The sequence below is a fragment of the Canis lupus genome, chromosome 11 (genome assembly GCF_003254725.2).
Source record: "Canis lupus dingo isolate Sandy chromosome 11, ASM325472v2, whole genome shotgun sequence".
Taxonomy (NCBI): Eukaryota; Metazoa; Chordata; class Mammalia; order Carnivora; family Canidae; genus Canis; species Canis lupus.
This window is the reverse complement of record NC_064253.1, coordinates 69,500,067-69,524,035: the sequence shown is the minus strand read 5'-3', so window position 1 is coordinate 69,524,035 and position 23,969 is coordinate 69,500,067. Positions and strand designations below refer to the sequence as shown.

Sequence of the window (23,969 nt, the reverse complement as noted above, 5' to 3'; positions counted from 1 at the left end):
GCTGGCTGGAAGGCTTATCCCAAACTATTCTGAGTCCTAGACATCTCCGTCTCCTGATGTAAGACAGGCAAGAGCATCATGAGCAACCTCCTGGGGATGCCTGGGGGGCTCAGCAGTTGAGTGTCTGCCTTCAGCCCAGGGTGTGATCCTGGAGCCCCAGGATTGAGTCTGCTTCGGGTTCCCCGCAGGGAGCCTGCTTCTCCCTCTGCCTGTGTCTCTGCCTCTCTCTGTGTCTCTCATTAATAAATAAATAAAATCTTAAAAAAAAAACACACACACACACAACCCCCTGGAGGAATTAGCTCAGGTATGTCCCTTCGTGGGGTGGGAAGCGTGCCCGCCGTGGCCTGGGCGCCTGCCCCCAACCTGGGAACCTTTCCCTGGGAGCCCTCTGACTACATGGGTCTGCGCCCCGTCTGTACCAGCTGCGTGACCTTGGAGGGGTTCAGTCCTCCGGGTGTCAGCTCTCACACCCAGAGGACTACAAAGCCTTACCCTGTATACTTCGCAGAGAAAGAAAGGAGTTAAAGGAAGGCGTATTTCCTCGTGAACCACCGAAGGCTAAACTGACATAAGGCAAGGCTGACGAGAGTAGTGCGTCTGGGATGGCAAGGTGCTCTCGGGGTGCACCCATGTCCCCTTCTGGGTGCTGACTCCCCAGCCCTGCGGCCTTTGCTCCTCCCTGAGCCAGCTGGGTGGCCTTGGGAAGGTCAAGGCTTCCACAGGGCCGCGAAGGTACATCCAGGGCAGGCTGTGCCACTTGCTCACTGTGTGACTCGGGGACAGTCGCGGCACCTCTTCCGGTATTAGTCTTCGCATCTGTAAAATGGGGGGACACTCTCCACCTCTGCCAGTTGTAGGGGGAGCTAACGAGATCATGAACGTCCCAGGACCTGGCCAGGGGAGGCACTGGCATCGTCGTAGGCCTTAAGCACGTGCACCGGGAGGTCTTACCCGCGCCACTGGTTAGGGAGGCGGCCTTGGGCAAAATCCCCTCACCTGCCTCATGGTTCTCTCAACTGTACCTGATAATCCCAGTACTTAATGCGCAGTGCCAGTGTGGGGACTGAGCTCAGAGAATGCAACACTCATTTGCACAGCACGTGACACATGCTGGCTCTACCTTTTATTGATATGAATGTCGGTTCTTTTTCCTCAGAACTGTGATCCGTGTTTTTTCCCCCACCTTCTTCTGTGTGGTTACACTTTATCCTTTCTGAAATAGAAAGGCACGCTCCTTGCTCTCTTGCTCCCACATCATCAATGACATTGGAGTACCTACACTTTTAGAAAGAGCAAGTGGTGGAGGAGAGGAAGAGAGAGACAAAGGAGGAAAAAAGAAGGAGGAAGAGAGGGGGATTCATGCATTTTCAGTTTGTGGGCCCTTACAGGATGCCCTAGCACAGGCCAGACCCTGGTAAGCTACGTGGTGCTGATGCTGGAGCCGCCTTGGGGAAGAGAGCCACCTTTGGGTCACTGTGATGGTTCTGAGGACCTACAAGCTTTTCCCTGATCACTCACCAAACCTCAGGGACAGTGATACCGCATTCCAGAAAATTCTCAAGGACCATTCCATCCTACCCTCCACATTCTTTACAGCAGTCCCCAGCCCTTACCCTTCATCATTTATGGAATCGGGTATAGTCAGGGCTGGAGGTTCCCTCAAAGGTCATTATATCATGCACACCTAACCTCCTGCTTGTATCACCCATACAACATCTTGACAAGATTGTTCACATTTTGGGATTAGAGAACTCCATGCCATGAGAAGGAGACCTCTGCATCTTTGGGCATTTCTCTGTGCTCACCTGTAGTGAAGCCAAATCACCTCCCTTTTCTTGCCTTCCACTGATCCAGGATCTGAGCTCCAGGGACCCACAGAGTTATTCTGTAGCCTCTACCCCAGGACAGCTGTGAGGAGGTGTGAGGCTTTTGATTGCATTATCCCTGGCTCTTCTATCCCCCAAGTTAACATCCCCAGGTCCCACCTGATTTATCCACCTACCCACTCGCTGATGCATTCAACACACCTTCATAGGACATCTACTACATCAGGTCCAACCTAGACATTCAGGGTATAGAGCATGACCAGACACAGACTGTACCCCCTTGTGAGAGACTGCTAATCCCCAATGCTAGTACCAGTCTTCTGGTTGATGCAATGTGGATATAGTAGGAATTGATAACATGCAGACAGGAATATCTATTATTATCATGCCTGCCTCCTTACTCTATCCCTAGGATCACTACTCTGATTTGTTCTATTGTGACCCAGAGCCACAGGAACCTACTGAGAAATACAGACCCACCATTTAGGATGTGCCACATTCAAGGACAACAATTTTATGTGCATCATCTCAGTGAATTATTATGACTACTCTATAAGTTCTCGCAGTCCCGTTTTATGGATGAGGAAAGTATGACAGTTTTCTTGACTTGGCAAAGGTCTTTTGACTTGTAATAACATACATAAGATTGGAACCTAGCTCTCTGACTCCAAAGTCAAGTGTTTTGCCAATGCTTTATGTTTTCCATGAATAAATATAAGCAAAAACTCTTTTAGAAGCAGATGGTTATTTATTTCTTCATACAGTCATTTTTTAAAGCTTCCTTATATTGATTATACACTCTGTTGGATATAATAATACAAGAAGCTTTAAGTTTCCCTGAAGCTTTCAAGTGTACAAAGAATCTTAATTATTTCATTTGCTTTTCCTAGATCTCTCTAAAGGAAGAAACATAGAACCTATGATTCTGTTCACACAAATGGAGAAAGTAAGCCTCTGGGAGAGTAAAGATGAAGAGTACGTGTTTGTTCATCAACTCTGTGTCTGGAGCCTTCTATTATATAAGAACATAAATGCTCAGAACACAGGTGTTGAACGTGTGAATGTGTATTTGAATGAATGAATGAGTGAATGAATGAATGAAACATGCCCAAGGCTTGTGAGGAAATGCAATTTGAGTAGATTTTGAAGTTTCAAACCATTTTCAGAGTACTGGAACAAGAGCCCGACTTGGAGGCAAGAGTGGCATCTTTGTGACACTGAGTAGGCCTCTTCCACTTCTTGGCCCTCCACTGTTCCACCTGTATGATGCGAAGGTTGCATCCACAGTCACTAGGTTGGGTTATATAAAATACTACAAGGGATAATGAGGAGTCAGGAAAGCATAACTAAGCGTGTGACCTGTGGCAGCTCGCACCCCCTCTCTGGTCCACTGTCTCATCAGGGAAAGAGAAGACTATGGTGAACGGATTTCTAGGCAATCTGTTAAAAATGCAGGGATAAGATTTCTAAGTTGAGAGCGTTAAGCCATGAACTTTTGCCCTGGCTTGCCACTAATGTACTATTGATCTTGGGCAAATTCCTTTTCAACCAGGGTCACGTCACGACTTTCCTGGCCCTGGGCACCTTTCCTTTCCTCCATAAATACATAGAATTATGTTTTACAGTTACATTGGCAGAAAGACGCATACAATCAAGAGGCTGGATTCATCATTACATAATTCATGTTATTACGCTATTTTCTTCTGATTTTCAAAGAAACTAAGCCATTTTTATTGGCCCCTAAAAGTACCTTGCTTTCCAGGTACCATGCTGGCTGCACCTCGTAGATGAGTCAGCCTTGGGTCCACATCTGGACCTTAGATCCTCATCTACAAAATAACACCAGGAGGGTCACTGAGTACCTGTAGCCAAACCAAGGAGCTGAGAGGGATGGGGAAGGTTCCCATGTGGGCGAGCCAAGTGACGTGAATTTCATAACTGACGCAGACCCACAGCAAGTTATGTAAAAATGCACCCCAGACAGTGTGGGCTGAGCTCTGGAAACAAAAGCTCCTCTCTCGGGTGAGCCTGCCATCACCTCATCCTGGCCCACACAGCCAGGGGTGAGCCTTTCAGGGAGAGCGATGGCAAAACGAGATAAGGAAGGGACGCGGCCAGACAGGCAGATTCCCACTCCGGTGCCATCCACAATCACTCTTCTATGCAGGGGGAATGGTGGTGGCTGATGGCTGATGCCCCCCTAGCGCTTGCTGTGTCCCAGGTGCTGTGGGAAACTGCACGGGTTAGCTCAGGAAGCTTTCACAACAATCCAAGCAGGGGAGTAGAGTTTTTATTCCCGTTTGAAGGATGAGCAAACAGAGGCTCAGAGAAGCACAGATAACTCACCCGAGTAACACAGGTGGGATTCAAACCCAGGTAATCAGACCCAAGAGTTCCTGTTAGTAACTTTGAAATTGGGCCTCCCAGCCTGGGGAAAATGGACTGTGTGAGGACAAGGGGCAGATCTTAACTACCCATAAAGAAAAGCCTAATAGAGTAAGTTCTAGTAGAAGGATGAGCAAACAGAGCTCAGTGGAAGGAACCCTCGATGTGGACAAGATGAGAAGGCTCAGGAAGTTTTCCTGGAGGAGTGGCACAGAAGCAGCCTTGCAGGAGGAACAGGGACTGGGTGGCAGCGGCTGGGTGACGACCTTCCGGCAGAAGGCGAAACAGGAGAGCAAAGGCTGGGAGCTGTGCTGTCACTGGAAGGGGGCTCTGGGGGCAAGACCTGAGTTCTCGATGGAACTGAGGATGTACAGAGTAGCAGAGGGAAATGAAATTGCAAGGTGTGCCTGAGGCTACAGTGCCAAGGGCTGTGAATGGCACGCCGAGAGATCGGAAGTTCATTCCATACACAACTGGGAATCTTTGCTGGTTTTGAGGAACCAAATGGGGGGTCATTAGCTTGGGATCATGGTGTTCTTATCAACAGGGCCACGTTGATGAAAGATTCAGGACTCACGTCTTAGTAGTCCCTGCCCAGTGCTCATGGGAGAAATCTGAAGTCATTCGGACTTAAGGCCTATAATGCAAAGCATGGAGTGTAAGCAAACTTCTGAAGACAGAAGGCTAACAGACTTTTCAGATATTAATTTTCTACTGTTTTAATATCCACCGGCAAATCGTGCATCATGATCCAACCCAAGGGACCTCTTTAAGGCTCTAGAAGGATAACTGGTAGTTAGATCTCCTCAGGACTTCAGAAGTTTAATTCTGTTCCTCTAGGTGGAGGATGACCTAGTTCAGCCTTGAGCTTGGTCTCTGGTTGATGTTGATCAAATATCATTGACCTTCTGGGGCTTGATTTCCCCACCTTCTCAGCTAGAATAGGGCACAGAGTTATCTTGAAACTTCTCTTCTGCTCAGACAGCCTATCACATAAGTTATTGAGGTGCAGGTAGTCCATCTCCTTGACATACATCCTTGACTCTGAGGGCTTAGCCTGGGACCTGACATATGGTTGACCCAATACACGTCACTGAATGCATGACAGGGGTTGAGCTTGTAACTTAAGGGGACTTTGAACAGAAAGTTTGGAGGTGGTGAACATTTTCTAAACAACAACAACAAAAGCATAAAAACAAAGCAGATCAGTAACCCAGACAGGCTAGTATTTGTTCTCTGGCTGTAAAAGATGGCAAAGGACCGAAAGATTCTGGAACACAGAAGACTGATGAGGAGGCGTCCAAGGACACTAAAAGGTCAAGGGGAAAATCAAATGTGAGAAAGTATGGAGGTGGGGGTATGTGTTCTAGGAATACGTTCTCTTTAATCAAAAAAATCCGCGTAAGTCAGTGGTTCTCTACCAGCAGAGATCTTGCCCCCAGAGGACATTTGGTAATACTTATGCAGACATTCCCGCTCATCACAACTGGGAGTGGATGCTACTGCATCTAGTGGGTCAAGGCCAAGCATCCTCCAATACTAAACATCCTGTGACAAAGAATTACCCATCCCAAAACGTCAATAGTGCTGAGGCTGAGAAACTGAGATATGAGGAACCAGGAAAAGCTGCGGTAAACAACAACGTTTGGGGAGGAGGCTGAATGCGGGGCTAAAAAATTCAGATCTGACCTGGAGACTTTGTGGGGGAGTGGCTAGACCACGGACTCCAAGGACTCATTCTCCCATTGACGTGCTGTGTGACCTTGGACAAGTCACTGAACCTTCCTCTACCTCAGTTCCCTCCTCTGGAAGCCTAGCACTCGAAGACCAAAGACTTCATATGCACAAAGTATTCAACACAGTGCCTGGCACACGTCACACGCTCAGTATGTTAGCTATTCTCTTTCGATGTATAGGTAGTAGGGAGCTATAATAGACCCAAGTTCAAGAGAGGCCAAAGAGTGCCTTCAGCCACGGATAATCCTGATAGTGAAAAATGACCTAGAGCTGCATGATCATGTGACTAGTACATCCACCCACTTAATAACCCTCCTTCAATCAGCTCCTGCTTCGGAAGACACTACAGGTTAGAGGTGTCTGAGTCTGTCTTGCTGTCTGCACATACTCCCGGGCTGGACTCTGTTTTCCAGATATCCAGGAGGCCTGGGCCAGCATCCGACCGCCTCTACAGTCCAGGCTCCTGATGGTTTTAATGAATAAGTGGAAGGAGACAGAGGAAGCCAGCCACGAAGACAGTTGGAAAGATGGAAAGGCAGAAAGCCTTCTATGGAAGCGGCTGCCAATGACACACACTGCTCACGGGGATGCCAAGGACAGAGCCGGGGACATATTTTGGAGGTCTGTTTGAGCTACTGATACTGCTCTCTTGGAGCCCTTGTTTGTAAACAGATATTTCTGCTGACACGGGGCTTTGTGAGGGCGGACGGAGTAGGGTGGGAGAAAAAGGCAGGTTGTGTCCGAGAGCCTTAGACCATGTGTTTATTGTTGAGAATACAAAGACCTCACTGTATTAAATGAAAATGCTTGTTTTACAAGGCGAGTGGGAATATGATAGGTACATGTCGAAAATGCTTCGGAAACTGAAACAACCCCATGCCACGCGGGCTTCCTGCTACATCATGCATCCAGGGGCACAGGCGGAGCACGAAGGCCCAGAATCACTGTGCAAGGGCTTTGGGGCTGTGGGCAAAGAGAGTCCCAGGAGCTAAGTGACTGGCAGCTCCCTTCTCTGTTCCCTTTATGAAGCCTGCCCTTTCTCAAAGATCCCTGCCACTATTTCACATTCTCTATTGGTTTTCCACCACCTGCTGACCTACGGGTGGAAGCTGTTATTGATCTAAAATATTAGCGTTGATAAAGGAGCCTCCAGTAGTCTAGACTCAGATTCAGAGCACTACTGGGAATACTTATAATTATATAACTATGCAAGCACAGCAGCTGAATTTTTTCAAAGTAGTTTTCAACTTCTAAAGTGGGGTTTTCAAATTGTAGTCTAGTAGAAGCAAAGGACTCAGTGGAGGTATCTCAAGGGATTTTTTTTTTCAAGGACTCAGAGTGGCATAAAAACAAGAATCAGAGCCTTCTAACTCTTGCCCCAGCCTTAGCACATAGCCTGGAAAATGGAAGGTGACATGGATGGAAGGGTAGTTGGGTGAGGGTATGGACTGATGGAAGGGTAGGGAGATGGAAGGATGGAAGGATAGATGGGAAGAAGGGAGGTGGGTGGGTGGTTGCTAGGTCGGATGGATAAATGGATGCATGGATGGATATTTGGATTCATAGATTCGTGGGTAAAGCCCATAGTGGATAATTATGGTCAGGACCACCTCAGGCTACATTTGAAGTGAACTTGCCTATTTTAAAACTCAGAGAAACTCAGACCAGAGTTTGAATAAACAAAGTTGTAGATTATATTTCTAAGGAATAAACTAACTTCTCCTCAGAGGGAAAGAAGCCCTAAATTCTATTTACTCCAGCAAGGGTACAGATGAAGGAAAGTGCAATTCCTCAGTCTGATATGACAACTCAACATCAACATTCTCATTTTCTCAGATCTCCTAGCGTGTTCAGATTTTAGAGCTGGGTACAGGTTTCAGGAAATGACCTCATGTACCTCCTGCCTTTAGGCATTTAGGTCATCATTTGGGGGCCATAGACCCCTCTAAGAAACCGATGGCAACCTCTCCCCCAGAAAAAAAGTGCACACCGTCAAATTTTTACGGAAAATGTCTCAGGGTTCAAAATCTGTCCAAGTCCTCCCAGAGGGTGCAAGAAAACCCTGATTCTCTGTTTATCTCAAATACCAGTGCTATTCAGGTATTTTAATTGGTAATGGTATTAGTAAGGAAATGAATAGTGATGTTAACCAAAATACTACTCATCACTAAAATAATATCATTGATAATCAACGGACACCTCAATCGTGGTGTGATTGAGATTCTACTCTTGGCCTCAATGTCATTTATTCTCCACTTCTAGGTCAGAGTGACCACTGGATCCTGTAACTTCCTAGTTCATCTGGATTAAAATCCAGATTTCAGGACCTGCAAGGTCTTCAGGCGAGGACACCCGCAGCTGGGTGGCTTGCACACCTGCTCCCTCAGCATCCTCGACTCTCCCTGCCTCGTGGTCTGTGTGCTAGCTGTGCCCTCCCTCTCTCTCTGGAACTCTCTTCACTTATCTTTTCACATGGCTTATTCCTTCTCATCTGTCATGCAAACCTCAGCCTGACCACCCAAACTGAAGTCCCTCGACTCCAGTGTTCTCTAATGATCCACTTTTATCACTCATCATTGTTAATATACGAGACCTTACAACTGTTGACTCATTTACTGTCCTTCTCTTCCCAGAAAAAAATAAAGTCCATGAGGGCATAGACCTGCTCTATCTTGCTCACTCACTGCTGCATCTCTAAGTGTCAGGCCCCTACTATATATTTGTTGGCTATGTGGAGATAGTTGCACAGAGGTTTTCTGGAAGCTTTGGGTGTTACCACTACCAAAACTGTGGGACCCTGGGCAAATCTCTCCCCCATTGTGGACTTTAGACCTCTCAGCATAAAAGGATAGTTTGGGTCCTATCCCACTTCAGGATACAATGATCTGAAACCTGTGTGACCAAGTTCAGGAGGGCTGAACTCAAACCCCAACACAACATGACAGGACAGAAGGAATGGTCAGGATAATTGGGCTCTAGTGTTCCTCTGCTCTAATCTAGGATGGAACTTGGGATAATTTCTTAGTCTCCTCGGGACATCTGATTCTTCTTCTCTGACCTGAGGACACTGGCCTAGGTGTGTCGTAAATTTACATCATTTACTCATTTGGAAGTCCCCCCACAAATATATATTGAACTGCTGCCATGTACCAGGCCCTGGGAAGGTGCCCTGAGCACAGCAGGCATGATTCCTGCCATCATCCTGCTCCCCTATCTTCTGGAAGGTCTCCAAGACACAGGTGAGAGTTGCAGGAGGAGCATGGGCACCTCCCATACAATTACACCTGTCTCTTCTCAGCTCTCTCCAGGGATGGGACTGGAGAAGCTAGCAGAAAACCATGGGGGAAAAGTACTTAAAGCTTACAGAATGGTACTCTGGCTCAGCAGACAGAAAGGGGAGTGATAGGGAAAGGTGGCAAGAACATACACAGGCAACTGGTCAGCTCAGAGAGATGAGGAAACATCTAACAGCTAGGGTCCTTCAGAACATGTTTGTGTTCACCGCTTGGCTCTTACTAGGGCCCATGATGTCATTCCTCAAAGCACCTTTCCTTCAGAGCACCTCTCATCTTCTCTCTTATTTAGAGCCACCTCCAATTCACTTAACCCCATTTCTTGAACACCAATGGGCAGGGCTGGTACTGTGCTAAAGCCAGGAATAAACAGAAATGAAGACAGAAATGGTCTCTGCCCCCAAGGAGCTTGGAGACAAGTGGGGAGAGGCAGGCACATACGGAGGCAAACACAACAGAGTGATAAATGCGATGAGGGGCGGATATAAGGGGCTGCTGGACGTGATTCGGATGGTGATGGATGGAATTGTCTAATCATTTCCTAGTGTCATGCTCCTAAAAGCTACTCTGGGCCAGTGTCCTCAGCTGAGACATGAATCAAAAAGTGTTTATTGTTCTAATTTGATTTATGGCTCTACATTCAAAATGGCATGAGTGATCTATCCACATGCAAGGCAAAGCATGCCCTCTACATACAGACACATGCCACCTACTTCATGAGAAAGTTCCCAACCCGCCCAGGTGGAAGGGGCCTCTTATGCCCCTGAAAGCTCAGAACACTTTCTAGCCCTGTAATAAACATGGGTGTTCAAGAACACAGTGTTTCTGCCTCTGCGCTTCCCCAGGACTCTATTAATTGCTTCGTTATAGCAGTTACCATGATGTCATGTATCTGTTTACCAGTCTGCTTCCGCTGCTAGGACTGGGAGCTCCTCAAGGGATGGAACTGTGCCCTGCACTTCATTTTAGTCCCCTCCCCCCCGCCACCCTTGGTTCAACATACAATACACAGAGACTAAAGGGTGCTCGATAAACATCCATTAAGTGGGTGGATGGGTGGAAGGGTGGGTGGGTGATGGATGGATGGATGGATGGATGGACGGACGGATGGGTAGGTAAGTGGGAGGGTGGGTGGATGGAAGGAAGAAAGGAAACAAGGAAGTTGGTTGACTTCTAATAAATTGTCATTTCCTACTGAACCTCACAGAATGCCTAGGATAGAGCCTGGCACATAAGAAGCGCTTAAGAAAAGTTACCAAACAGTGGTATATTTCCTTCTAAGTCACTAATGTGAACTCACAGATGTAACTGGCATCACCCCCACCCCCATCGTTCCCACAAAGGAAAGCAAAGTGACTCAATGGAATGAGCACTGATTTGGAAGTCAAGAGATCTGAGTTCTACTTTTGATTTTGCTGCTAACTTGCTGCTTAACATTAGTCAACTCAGCTTAATTTAACAAGTTAACTTGCCTGGACCTCAGTTTCTCCAGCTGTATAATGAGCATATTTGTCTGATAAAGCAGAGCATAAACGTCATTGGGAAAGGGTGAACCAGATATGGTACTTGTTTGTTTTTAGTGGATCGTATCTAATCAGCTCAGTGGGGCTGTTCTGTACAGGAGTCATCCTGAGAGCTTACAGTATACTGGGCTCTACAGGGGCTTAATCGGCTCCAGTGAGAACACACCACAAACTCAGTCTTGCCACTCCAGGGTCATTCTTCTACTCTGAAGCCCATAGTTCACACAGCACCGTCACCTACATACATCCCAGACTCAGCTCAGAAAAGGGAAATGGAATTAACCTCTGCCTCAACACCGTCTTTGAAATCTTATCATGTTCATTCAGATTCTTCTTCCATCCCCATCCCTTCCCTCTTCATTCTACTATCAATCTCGAAATGTTTGCGTCAGTCACCGGGGGCACCATTTCCCGTCCCTTCCTCCCTTCATCCACCCATTTATCCTTGCATGTATGTATCCTCTATGGAACTTCTACTGGACAACTACTGTGTTCCAAGCCATGCTCTAAGCCTGTGGATAAAGACAAAATTAAACTGGCCTGAGTTTGAACTCTAGTCCCACCACCATTTAGCTGTGGGGTCTTCAGCAAGTCATATAACTTTCTAAACCTAATTCAGAGGGTTCAAAGTGTAGCACTCTGCACAGTGCCAGCACATAGTAAGTGCTCATTATAAGCTAGCTGCTTTTATTACTGTTATTACTGCTGAGAATACGTACTTTCTCCCAAGGGTATATAAACAGCGGATAGAGGATTCCAGATCCTGAGGTCACCACAAGGTCTCACAAGATCAAGGGGAAGCAGATGGAAAGCCCCCCTCCCCCCAATCAGGAAGGAGGGAAATGGATGAAAACCCAGGCAACAGATATGACTTCCAGGACACTCGAGGCCCAGTAAGAACCTGATAAGGGGGAGAGGGGGAAATCTGAGAGGAGAGCAAATCTTGGGATTATGTGCTGTAGTGCACACACAAAACAAATGCTTTGCAAACAGGCGAGGGGCTGAGAGGGCTAGACCAAGGCTAAAATGTGGCTTGGATTAGAGAGGACGAAATGTGAGTTGAGGAGGCATTTAAATGCACTGCCCCCTCCCCCCTCTGTTTTGGAAGGCCAGATTTCTTTTCCCTTCTGACTTCTTCGCTCAAGGGGAAATGGAATTAACCACTGTGTAATGTTTTTGAGTGTGACGCACGGGTTAGGTCATGTGCTTTGGTTACGTAATGCAACATGCCTGAGGTTCCTGAGCTCTTTCTCTCAGAATCATTAGACATGTAGCTGGTTTTGCTATCCAGTCATGCATTCATTAAACAGAAATGTACACAGCGCCTTTATAAGCCAAAGGCTGTGCTAGGCAGCGGAGAAGTTGAGATGACCCCAAATATGCACACAATTAAATGTGATAAAGAATTCCAGGTGTTTTGGTATATGTGTACAGAGGGTATAATGGAGACAGATGGATAAGAGAGGTGGGGGACAGTCAGGGAGGGTATCCCGGAAGGGGGAAACATTGAGCAGAATCCCATGGAAGCTAACGTGTTCTGCAAAATGGTGCAGGGGTATATAGAAACACAGCAACTAAAGAAAATTATGTCACAAAAATGTCCAGGGTATCTAAGGGGAACTGCAGATAATGCCAATGCTATTGAAGGGCCTAGAGCTAGAGGTGAAAGAAAAGAGTCGGATTTATGTTTTGGGAAAAACTGGCTATTGGATGTTGGAGGAAAAAATGAAGGGGTGCAGTGTGGGGCCGAGGCTGAGAGAGGTGGGCATTACAATCCTAGGGAAACAGTCAAAGCAAGAGGCCCAGAGGGCCTAAGCCAAGAAGAGGGAAGACTAGCTATAAAAATGTTAAGGAGGCAGGACAGATGAAAATGGATGACCAAGTATGGTGGGTGATCTACCTAGAGTGGGTGACACCAGATGAGAACACAAGGAATTTTGGAGAAATGATGATTCAGCTTTGGACATGTTGCATTTGAAGTGCGTGTTAACATTTCCAGTGGATCCATGAGTCTGGAGTCCAGCAGAGCCTGTAGACAAATGATGCTCATCAGCGGAGAGATGGTGATTGCTCAATGGGAAAGGATGCAACATCAGGGGACAAGCCGACAGAGGCCTGGAAAGACTCAGAGGACAGAGGACCTTACCCAGCTTGCTCACTGATTTGGAGTCTTTCCCCCAGCAACCCTCAGTTTCCTATCTTTGAAAATAATGGTTTTGATGAATCCTTCTGACTCACATATCTTGGTTCTTGGGACTTACTATGTGAATCGTTAGTTCACAGAACAGTACAGTCTGGATTCATTTCTTAGGTTTTCTGCTCGGGTACTTTGTATATCTTAGAACAAGGCAATCTTGTACCTGACTGGACTGTTTTTCCATTTTTTTTCCAGCCTTTGCAGCTGAAAGATCTACAACATCATTGGGGGAAACAGCCCCTTCTCTAGAAACACGTGTGGTCTGATCCTGCCCAGCCACATTTCACATTTATTGGACAACAGGGATTAAGAAAGGATGGAATGGGGCAGATAAAGGTGTAACTTCTTGATTACAAAGGGGACAGGTCCAGGTTAGACCATGAGCTTCCTGAAGGCACAAGGCTGGACATGCTCCCCACAACCACATCCATGGATGCCAAGCTGTGGCCTCCCACCTTCTAGACTCTCTGTCTCTACTTCCTCCAAATGAACTAGAGCCTGGTTTAGAGAACCTAGTTTCTCTAAAATTGAAAAAGGGTCACCTCCCCCACTCTTCCAGGGTTTACGGACCCTGGGTCTGTGGCAAATAATATGGAAAAACAAATGTTCTTTTCTTTGTTTGAAGGAAAATCTAAGTGGCCACAGAAAGTATGTTAGGTGTGAGGAACAGAGAGAAAGAGAGGAAGGAGGAGGACGAGAAGAAGAACGAGGAACTTCATTGAAGACAGTGCTGAGGATTCACAGAAGGAAAACAGGCTAACGGATCATCACAGACTATAGAGTTTTAGTATTTTACTTCATGTAGTAATCTGATTAACATGATAAGTGAGACTAAAAGGTCAGTGGCCTACCGTGATGCCCAGGAACTTGCCTGAAAGGGCCCTTGTATAGTAAGGAATTGTGAAATGTGAGTATTTTAGCTATGAGCCAAGTAAGTGACCACCGGAAAGGTCACTCCGTTGAGTTTTTTGGAGTACCTGTGGCAGTGATGATGAGCAAAATGACTGAGATGGTTTCCAGCTCTTGGGAAGTACCAATATTACCTAAATAATGTCTTCAGTCACTCTTTGACAAAAATTCTACCCATTAATACTTTGCTTTTTGATATAAAGCTTTCCGGGGAGGCACGAAAGTACATAGGTCTATGGAAGAGGAACGTTCTAAGGTGTCGTCAGTCAATGAAGCCTCAGCAAGAAGGAATACCAGGTCATTTTTCAAGAAGGAGTGCTGCCGGGGGCGAGGAAGCAGAAAGTGTGCGGCCACGGGGCCCTCGAGAGGGACAGACACCACCTAGTGGAGGAAAATGCACCCAAACCAGGAAGAAAACTGCAACCATGGCCAAGTTGACGGTTTTGCCTTAGGTCTGACCTGATTACGATTATGGAATCCTAGGGGGACCTCTGCGTGGAGGGTCCCTAGGGCAAGGATAGATTCGTCCCTAGTTCAACCTTACAGATGAGGAAAATTGGCCCCCAAGAGGGAACATGACAGGTCCAGAGTCACAGAGTGAGGTAATGACTTGACTGGTCTAGAACTGACATCTCCTAGCTCCTGGTCCACTGCTCTTCCTTCTCCAATATCCCACAGTCTTTTATAGGTAGCCTCGGGTCTTCTCCTAAGGCTCTTCCCCAGTGCCACTTCTCATTACCGTCTCCCCTGACCACCCATCTAAATCTCACTCCTCCTGCAGCCCCACCCCTATGACGTGCCCTTTACTTCCTTCTCTATTTTTTTCTTTATGAACACATACATGTGTGATACAGTCACTCTCTCATGTATACTCTGTGTCCATCTCCTTACCCCATCCCTGAAAACACAGATTTCTTGAGGGCAGGGATATTTTCCTCTTATGCTCAGTGCTCTGTCTTCAGGCCCCAAACGGTACCTGGCACATCGCAAGAAGTCAGTAACTACCTCCTGATGCCCAGGCAGGAGATGGACAATTTTTTACTGTGTCCCTTGTTCTCATCTGGATTCCTTAGCGTCTCCACTATGAGGACACATGAAACAATAAAGTGTTTCTATGTTTGCCTTTCCCTTTACCTTTTGTTTTATGTTGAGAGTGATGTATCTTTCCCGAGTGGCAAGGAAGGGAAAGGCAATCCCTGGCTCTGCCCAAGGAGATAAACCTGTCCAACTCTCAGTTATTGAGAGAATTAGAATTAACGTGTGGCAAGGTGGCAAGGGTCGGTCACACATAACACCAACATGAGTTAACGTTTACTGTGCTTACCCATGATCTAGATTCCATTACTAAGCATTTTCCACATGGAGGCCCAGTTAATCTTCAAAACAACCCCATGAAGTAGGAGCCAGCATTATCCGCATTTTACAGATGGGAAAAGTGAAGCTTGGAGATATTAAGTAACTTGGCCAAGGTCACGCGGCTGGCAGGTGGGAGAGTCACGAAATCAAACTCAGGCCATCGGACCCTTGCGTCCTAAGATCAACCACTACAAAATAGTCCCCGGGAAGCCTACCCTCCTTTCCTGTGTTTCCTCATAGTGTCCACTTCTCCTGGGATTAGACACATGAAGGTCACTCCCTCAGACCTCAAGGAGTTTCTAGATGGTTCCCAGGACAATTGGAGATGGAGAGAAATGAGGAGCCAGACAAGTGAATAATAGGAATACGTGGAACTCTGTGTGTGTGTGTGTGTGTGTGTGTGTGTGTGTGTGTTGCCATAATATGCTTTGGATTGTCACAGCAACTAGCAGATCCTGGGGGATTCTTATGCATGGTATCAAAGATGCTAAATGCCTCACAGTGTGTGAGACGGTTCTATATGGCCAAGAATAGCCTCACTTAAAAGCTTCTTGCTTACCAGCAGGGTTCCACCACCACCCTCCTACACACGCCTCAGAAGCCTCCCCTTGAGCTCTCCCAGGATGGTCAGTCACCTGAGTTTTGTGAGAGTGCAGAGGGGAGGGCAGAGGGAGCTCCTAGTGTCTGAAGGCTGGACTGCACCCCGACTTTCATTTGACTGCTGTGTGACCTCGGGACGGTCCCTGACCCTCCCTCCCCAAGCTGGCACCGTGGTACTGGAACACCTGTTGGCTCACAGAACATGCAGGGATCTGAGCCTTCGACTCCTCCTATGGTGCTCAAACTCTTAATTTATTTTTGACTTTTTATTATGGAAATCCTTAGCCACACATGGAGGGACAGACAAAACGGGCATTGAAGCCCATCGTTTCTATCGCCTGTTCTCAACAGTTGTTATCAGTCTGCTGATCTTCCTTCATCTTCCACAGTGACCGTACCTTTATTAGTAGTGTCATTCTGGAGCATTTTAAACAAATAAAACAGACATAATGGACTCTAACCCATAAATACTTCGATAGGCAGTTCTAACAGATTAGGGGCTTTGAATATACATAATAACATGAATGGAATTCACAATAAGTCCTCAATGTCATCCCCTGTCCGTTCAGACTGTTCCCTGTCTTCAAACGGAATCTTGCACAAGTGCACAGTTTATACAGAATTAGGTGAAGGGAAGTGGGGGAAGGCGGAAACCTGCCCTCCAGCATCTCCCCAGGGGACCCTTAAGACTGCGGAGCGCAGTCTAAAAGCCCCTCTTCCACCCCGGAGCCTCCCTGTGCATCCTGAGAACACTGAGGCCCAGCAAGCAGTTGTCAAGGTCACGCAGCACCTAAGAGGTAGGATTCGGGAGACCTGTGAAGTCCCAACATCAAAGGGCTCCAGTGAGGTCACAGGCATGAAAAGATTTGCTAACTTGATCACTATTTATCATTTGCAATGTGAATAATGATAATGAAGGCGCCTTCCCAGGAATGACCTTGATCACACAAATTCCTCACATCTCTCACCTCCCAGCCTACCGCCCCTTCCTCTTGCTGACATGTGGACCTGGTCCTAATCTTGGCCAAGAGCTTCTGCTACCATTGTCTCACCGGGTTCCTGCGACAACCTGTGGGGATGGGGAATGTAACCACACCTGGAATCCTGTCCCCTGACGCCCCGGTGGTTGAGCTGGGGGCTCCGGGTCCCACAGCTCAGGGGAGGCCAAGTCAGTACTTGAACTCAGAGCTCCTGAGGCCCAGTTTCAGGTCTTCATAAGGAGCCAAGGGGCCAAGATCCACAGGTCAGTCCTCAGTTAAGTATTTCCAGGAAGTGCATCAAGGCATGAAGTGGGGCCTTTGTGCAGCAAGAAGAAAGAGAAGGGGACGTTAAGGGAAGCAGAGCAGCTGGGGGGGGGGGGGACAGGCACTTGCTGGATCCCTGAGCCTTAGGGAGACAGGGTGCGAGCTGGCTGTGGACAAGGTCCTCCTACCCAGGGCACTTGGGCATTTTCCCTTCTCCTCCTCTGAGATAGCTACAGCCTGAAGCTCTAGGGGTCTCCAATGAGGGGGTCTCACATGGGGGGTGGTCTCAATGAGGGGGCTCTGAAATAACGGGAACATACCCCTTCCGTTAGAATTGGCCCAGTGCAAAGTTGAGGCTGCCTCAGCTTCCCTTCCTTCTCGGGGAGGTTCCCCTCCCCACCCCTTGGAGAGATTCATGTAAAATCAAAAGCCTAAGACTCAGTGTTACCTGCTTACAGGAGTGTCAGCACTTGAGAGGTGACACCCGCTGGAGAGAGGGTAGTTTCACACACAGAGGTGGCTCTGGGAAAAATGGAATGGCAGGGCCATGGCACCCAGGGGGTTGGGGGCAGCAGGGGAACCGAGAGTGAAGGAAGGGTCCTTTCTGGTGTTTGGGAACTCAGAATGGAGACAGGTACAAATCTCTCAAGTCTTAGCCACTAACCAGTTCAGTTAGTGCGCAGTACTACTTCCCCTGTGAGCCTCAGTTTCTCCGCCTGTAGAGCAAGGAGACCTTAAACTGGATCGGGGATTCGCCCCACTGGTGGTCCTTCCATGCCATCTGAGGAGGCTTTGAAATACCCCAGCGCCCAGGCCAAGCCCCGACCTGTGACATGAGCATCCCCGGGAAGTGGCCTGGGCATCGGGATGTTTTAAAGGCTGGTAATTCCAGGCGCGGCCAGGGCTGTGAACTCCCGGACAGTACGACCTCCCAGGCCCCTCGGAGAGGGCACAGTTTGTGAATATACTTTAATTCTTAGCCCCTGTATGACCCTGGTCCTCAGTTTCCCCACTGCACAACGACCTGTCTGCCCCAGTCCCTGCCTGGGCCGACACTGCACGGCCCACGTTCCCGAGCTCCACACCTCTGACCGGCCTCAAGTTTGCTCTCCTCTGTGGCAAGGAGCCAGGGTGATGTCCCCTCCAACACCCAGCCGTCCACGTGAATGGCTGCTTGGGGAAAAGGGGAAGTGGAAGGAACCCAGGGGAGGAGCAAGAGGCATGTGACAGTAGATCTGTGACCCAGACCCCACTGTGACCACCGTCTGCCTTTTGCTCCTGAGGGTGCACACTCTTCGGTGCTAACCGGTTTGCTCATTCATTGGTCCAGTGGCTCTAGACTTCCTCTGGCTCTCACCACCGAGGGGTCATCCAAGTAGGTCAAAGAAGAGGAAATGAAAGTGCAAGGGGAGAGAGTTGGGGGGGGGGCGTCTAACTGTCCCCTGACATACATGGTCTACTCCCCCAATAACTCAAGAGGCGATGTCCTCCCAGCGCCAACAGGCCGACTTCCTGGGAGCCAGGTTAGCCAACTGGAAAAGTGAAAAGGGAATGCTGTTACTTACTGGATCCCGTTCCCGTTGACTGAGTCCCTAAGAGGAGCTGACACCCTGCCAGGTACTTTCTGCATGTTTACTTCCCTGCAATATCCCGGGATCACTATGCCCATTTTGCAGATGAGGAAACCAAAGGACAGGAGGAGATGAAAAGTGACATTGATCTCAAATCTCACGGCACGGGACCAGCAACCATGATTCCAAGCCCCGTTTGCTTAATCCGGCAGGAAAGGAAAAACAGACCCGCCAAGTCCAATCCAGGGCCCCGAGTGAGACTTAGACCTGCTCTCTATCCTCTTAGGTGCGTGGTCAGCACCCAGCAATGCAGAAGGGATGGTGAACATCCCGCCTTAAGCATAAGGAAGGAAACGTGAACGGCTCTTCTCGCCCCAGGAAGGCCGCTGAAGGGGATACGGGCACTTAGAACTCAAGTTCACACGTGGGCTCTGCCTCCCTGAGGGGCGGGGGGACCGTGGACTGTCCCCCCACCCCCCCCCCCCCGGCTGAGACTCCCCTCCTCTTCACCGCGTCCCAGGGTGGCTGCGAGGGAGAAGTGTGCTGGCGCAAGGTGGGTGCCTAGCACCGTGCCCCCCCAGGGGGCATCCAGGGAGAGCTACTCCCCGTCCTCCAGGTGTGTCCTCGGCCCATCAGGGTAAGACCGAGCTCTCCGGGAAGTCGGGAAGTCACGGCCAGTAGTAGGAGTGAAGTTTGCAGAGCACTTCCGATACACCAAGTCCAGTCCTGAGTCCTACCCTCACTTTGCAGATGAAGCCGAAGCCCAGAGGACTCAACCAGCTTGGCCGAGGTCACCCCGCCAGTTAGGGGCAGAGGTGGGTTCTCGAGTGGGCAAACTAAGGGCTGAAACGGGCACCTCACCCCCGCGACGTTCTAGACCTGGATGTGACGACGACGACAGGTGGGGGCCAGCCTTGTGAACAGATGGCACTCCTTGCCCCCCAGCCTTCCCTGTTAGGGCACCTGTGAGGCTGGGAAAATTGCAGGCACTCTTTCTGGGGGGGCCTGGTGGGGTAGTAGGAAGTGGGGGCGGCAGACGGGAGGAAATAGTCTTTTCCGAATAGCCAGCGAACTCAACAGTCCAACATTTGGAACAAAAGAAAAAAAAAAAAAACGTGGCAAGCAGAGGTGCTGGACGGGATTCAGGTAAATCCCTTTCTCCTTCAGAGCAGGAATTCTGGATCACTGAGGGATGGGGCGGGAGGAGGGCAGCACTTGTGCGGTCCACATTTCACTTATCTAACACGTCAGGAGAAACTTTAACAAGATTAACTGCTGCTCGGGGCCTCTGCTCGATGGAGCAAATTGAGTCTATTGTTTTCTTTTTCTTCTCCTTTCTCTTTCTTTGGACTGGAGGGTTTTGGGGAGGGGGGGCCCTTTGGGGATGAGGGGCAGGGGTCTGGCTCCTGCCTGCTACGGGACAAAAGCAAAGGAGTGTGTAGGAAAGCCCCCCACCCTGGACTTGAAAGGGAGCCCAACGTGCTGTGCGGGGAAGGCAAAGGCTGTGCCTGGGTGGTGGGCTTGGGAGGGGGAAGAGGTGATGCTGTTTACTAGACACGTTCTCTCAGTGGCGGCAGCGGCGGTGCGTGCAGGGGGGGCGGGTGAGGCCTGGAAGGCCGCACGCCTGAGATCAAAACCGAGCTCCTGCTGCCCCGGCGCTGTGTCCCCCCAGCAGCACCCCTCCTTCCCCTCTCTGTCTCCCTATCGGGGTCTGGAGAGAACGGGTAAGGGTGGGGGTAACCTCTGCGGACCCCTTTCCACCAGGGCCTTAAAGGATTCTCGGATCCTACAGACCCTCCATCATCGGTGGGCCCTGCGCACAAGCACCTCCTAACTTTGGCTTTGTTTTTGCCCGTATAAGCCTTTCCCTTTTTATTTATTAATATATATATATATTTTTCTTCTTCTTCTTCCCTTTTGGAAAAAATAAAAGGCATGTTTTCTGAGCTTCAGAAGCACGCTGCTCCTTCCCTCCTTCCCCCTGCCTCTCCAAGAGCGCCTGTCTGAACTGGTGTCAGGGAAGTTTTGAACCGGGGCAGAAATAGCATCCCGGGCGGATCTGGGAGCACAGCCCGCCTACCAGGAGCGGCAAGGCCTGCCTCTGCCAGACGACAGACCCGGTTAACAGCACCGTAAAATTAGACCTTTACGAAACCCAATTGAATCCTGCAGCAAAGAGTGATGTAAGGCAGCCTGGCCTGACAGCACGGCAGCAACCCTCTGCCTGAAATAGCAGCGCGCTCCCTGCTGAGAGATGCAAGCTCTCTCCAGATAGGGGACCAGGGATTCCTAGGAAAGTGGCGACGCCCAGCCCGAGGGAGCCAGCGGAGGTCAGGCGGCAGCCCGGGCGCCCGAGGTCGAGGCGGGAGGACGGGAGGATGGCTGGGCACTGGCCGGGCTGCCCACCTAGGCCGGGCCTCTCCCCGCCTGAACTTACACGCAGGAGGGAGCCCGAAAAAGTGCTTCTGCAAAGAACCTCTGTTTGTTTGCTTTTTAATTCAAGGAGAAGCAGGTTCTTTTTCGTCCAACAGCCTGTACCGTGTTGGAGGATACGCAGAATGAGTCTCGGCTGGCTCAGGGCCAGGTGTTTACACACCGCCAATTCTGGCTCAGACTCAACTAGGGGAGGGGAAAAAAATCCACCAGAATCCTCGGGAGAAAAGCTCCTGGCTTTCTGGTGCTACACGACAGCAGTGCCTTTTCTTTCTTTCTTTCTTTCTTTCTTTCTTTCTTTCTTTCTTTCTTTCTTTCTTTCTTTTTTCCTTTTCTTTTCTTTTCTTTTCTTTCCTTTTTTTTCTTCTTTTTTTTTTTCCATTTTCAGAGGAATGTTATTTCCACACATAAAATGGGCCAGGCATTTTATACAAGCAATAATAACCTAACGTCCCCCATCCAATTAAAGTATTTTACTGCACAATCTTTGTGTGAGAGAGTGAATGAGTGCTCAAGAGAACGCGTGTGAAGAGAGGCTCCTTGTCTGAATTATAGACGTTTATAAAGCAAGCTCCTGTAGAATCCCAGGTGTTCTGCATACATACATACATGCATATATATATATTCTTTTAAAAAAAAACGTATTTATTACCTTTTCATGGATGATACCTATCTAACCCTGAGCCCTCCCCTCCGCATCGGAAAAGCATTCCAAATCACTAGCATGGCAGGTAAAGCTTAGGAAGAATCAGTTCTACTCATTTCTTTCTTTTTTTTTTTTTTTCATCATCCCTGAGCAGCAGGCTCTGTGCTTCTCCCAGGTTCCGAAAGAGAAGTAAACAGACCATAGCCCTGAATCACCAGCATCATCAGGATTAGTGGAAAGAGCACTTCCCCTCGGCTCTGCGGCCGTACCCCGCTTCAGGTGCCTAGGACCTGGATGCTGAGACCCAAAGAGCCCGGTTTCCCTCTGCTTCTTGGAGGAGGTGGGGATGGGGGGGTGGGGGGGCAAGAGAGGGAAAAAAATAGCATGTGGTGACGTCAGATGTGGGGGGAAAGTCACTCTCTCGCTCTGGGCTTGGGAGCGGGAGCCCGGGAGCCCGGGAGCTCCGGGGGCAGGATCCTGGGAGAGCAGCAGAGTTTGGGTGCCCCGAGATGGGGCTCGCGGAAGCAGCCAGACAGAGAGAGGCACAAGTGGCGGAGGAGCTCACAGCTTTCCCGGGAAGACAGCGCAGGGGGGCGGGGGGGGATCGCGCACCGCCTCCGCAGGCTTCCCGGCGGCGCGAGGGGGGAACCCCTGCTCTAGGACGGGGCAAGGCTGCCTGTGCAGGGAGGGAATCTCCCGGGCTCGGGCCGCGGAGGCGAAACTTTCCTCCTCGGCTCCGGCGCCGCCGCCCCCCCCCCCTCCACCCACCCACCCAGTTGCATTAAAGGCATTGCCCCAGCTCCATGGGGAGGGGGGCGGACGTTGGTGGAGCTCGTCTAAGGTCTGCAACCCTCACCAAGTGTCCGGTTTCACTCGGGGCTCGGCCGGGGAGGGTGGGGAGCGAGCACTGCGGCTCCCGGCGGGCCCCCGGGGGTCCCCCGCAGCCCCGCGCGCCCCGGGGAGGCCGGCTCGCCCCAGCCCCGAGGCCCGGCCCGGGATGTGCGCGCCCGTGCGCGGCGGGGCGCAGGAGGCGCAGCCCGCAGAGCAACTTCGGGCACTTCGAGGACTTCTAAGTCGTTGGGATCGCGACAGCCCCATCCTTGGAGGCTTTCGGGGTGCACGGGCCCCCATGAAACGGGGACGTGGGAAGGGGGGCTGCTCATCTCCATGAACAAGTGAGAGAGATCCGTGAGCCCCAGGATCGTGCCCCGCGCGGGCCGCCCTCCCCTCCATCCGCGGCCGGCCCCCTCCAGCGGGACGTGCGTGCACAAGGCTCCCGAGGGGCTCCGGCCGCCGGGAGCGCTCCCCGAGTTCCTCCCGACACACACACACACGCGCACACACGCGCACACACGCGCAGGCACACACACGCGCGCGCGCGCGCCTTCCCTCCTCCGGGCAGGCTGGGCAGCCGCGGAGCCCGCGCGCGCGCCCATTCGGCAGACGCGGCAAAGCGAGGCCGTCCGCCGGCGCGGGGCGCCCGCCCCCCGCCCCGCTCGCCCGGGCCCCCGCCGGGGCGCCCTCGCCTACCTGTGATCACCGCCGGGGACCTCTGGCCGCCCTCCGCTCGCAGCCACACTTGCAGCGTGAACGCGTCCCGGGGCAGCTCGAGGTCGGCGCGGAGCCGCAGCTGCTCGCCTCGCCCGCCGAAGTAGAGCGCCCGGCCCGGCGGGCCCGGCTCCGCGGCGCCCCTCGCCTCCCGCTGCTGCCGCCGCCGGGGGACGCGCACGGCCTCCCAGGCACCGCCCGGCGGCGGCGGCGGCGGCGGCGGCGGGGAGGCGCGGCGGCCGCGGGCGGCCCGGGTGGCGCAGGTGGCCGGGCCGGCGGCGGGGCGCGGGGGGCGGCCGGGCCGCGGGTCCCTGCGGGCGCGGCGGGGGCGCTCGGCCAGCCCGCAGCCCAGCGCGGCGCTCAGCAGCCCGAGGCGCAGCACCCAACTCCAGAGCCGCATGTCCGACGGTCCCCCCCGCCCCCCCTGCGCCCCTGCACCGCCGCCCGGAGCTGCCAGCTTTGGGAGCCGCGGCGCCTCGACTTCCCTCGCCTTTCACCTTCCCGGCCGAGCCCCCCCTTCCACTCGCTGTGCCCCTTTTCTTTCTCGCTTCCCTCCTCAAGGTGTGTGCTCCACTCCCCCCACCTTTGAAGAAGGAAAAAAAAAAAATACAGCCCAACTCCTCCTGGTTGGCAATTAATTTCTCTCCCCGCTCCTTTATCTGCCTTATTTCACCCCCCCACCCTCTAACAGCTGGTTG

The 23,969-nt window shown here is 50.7% G+C and overlaps 1 protein-coding gene across 1 annotated transcript in view; it reads right to left on the bottom strand.

Moving 5' to 3' along the window:
• Window positions 1–23,674, bottom strand: part of PAPPA (pappalysin 1) — a 237,027-nt gene extending 213,353 nt beyond the window's left edge. The window contains exon 1 of the mRNA XM_035696916.2: window positions 23,254–23,674. Coding sequence (XP_035552809.1) covers window positions 23,254–23,671 — 418 coding nt within the window. The 5' untranslated portion in view covers window positions 23,672–23,674. The remainder of the gene's footprint in view (window positions 1–23,253) is intronic.
• Between the last annotated feature and the right edge of the window lie 295 nt (window positions 23,675–23,969).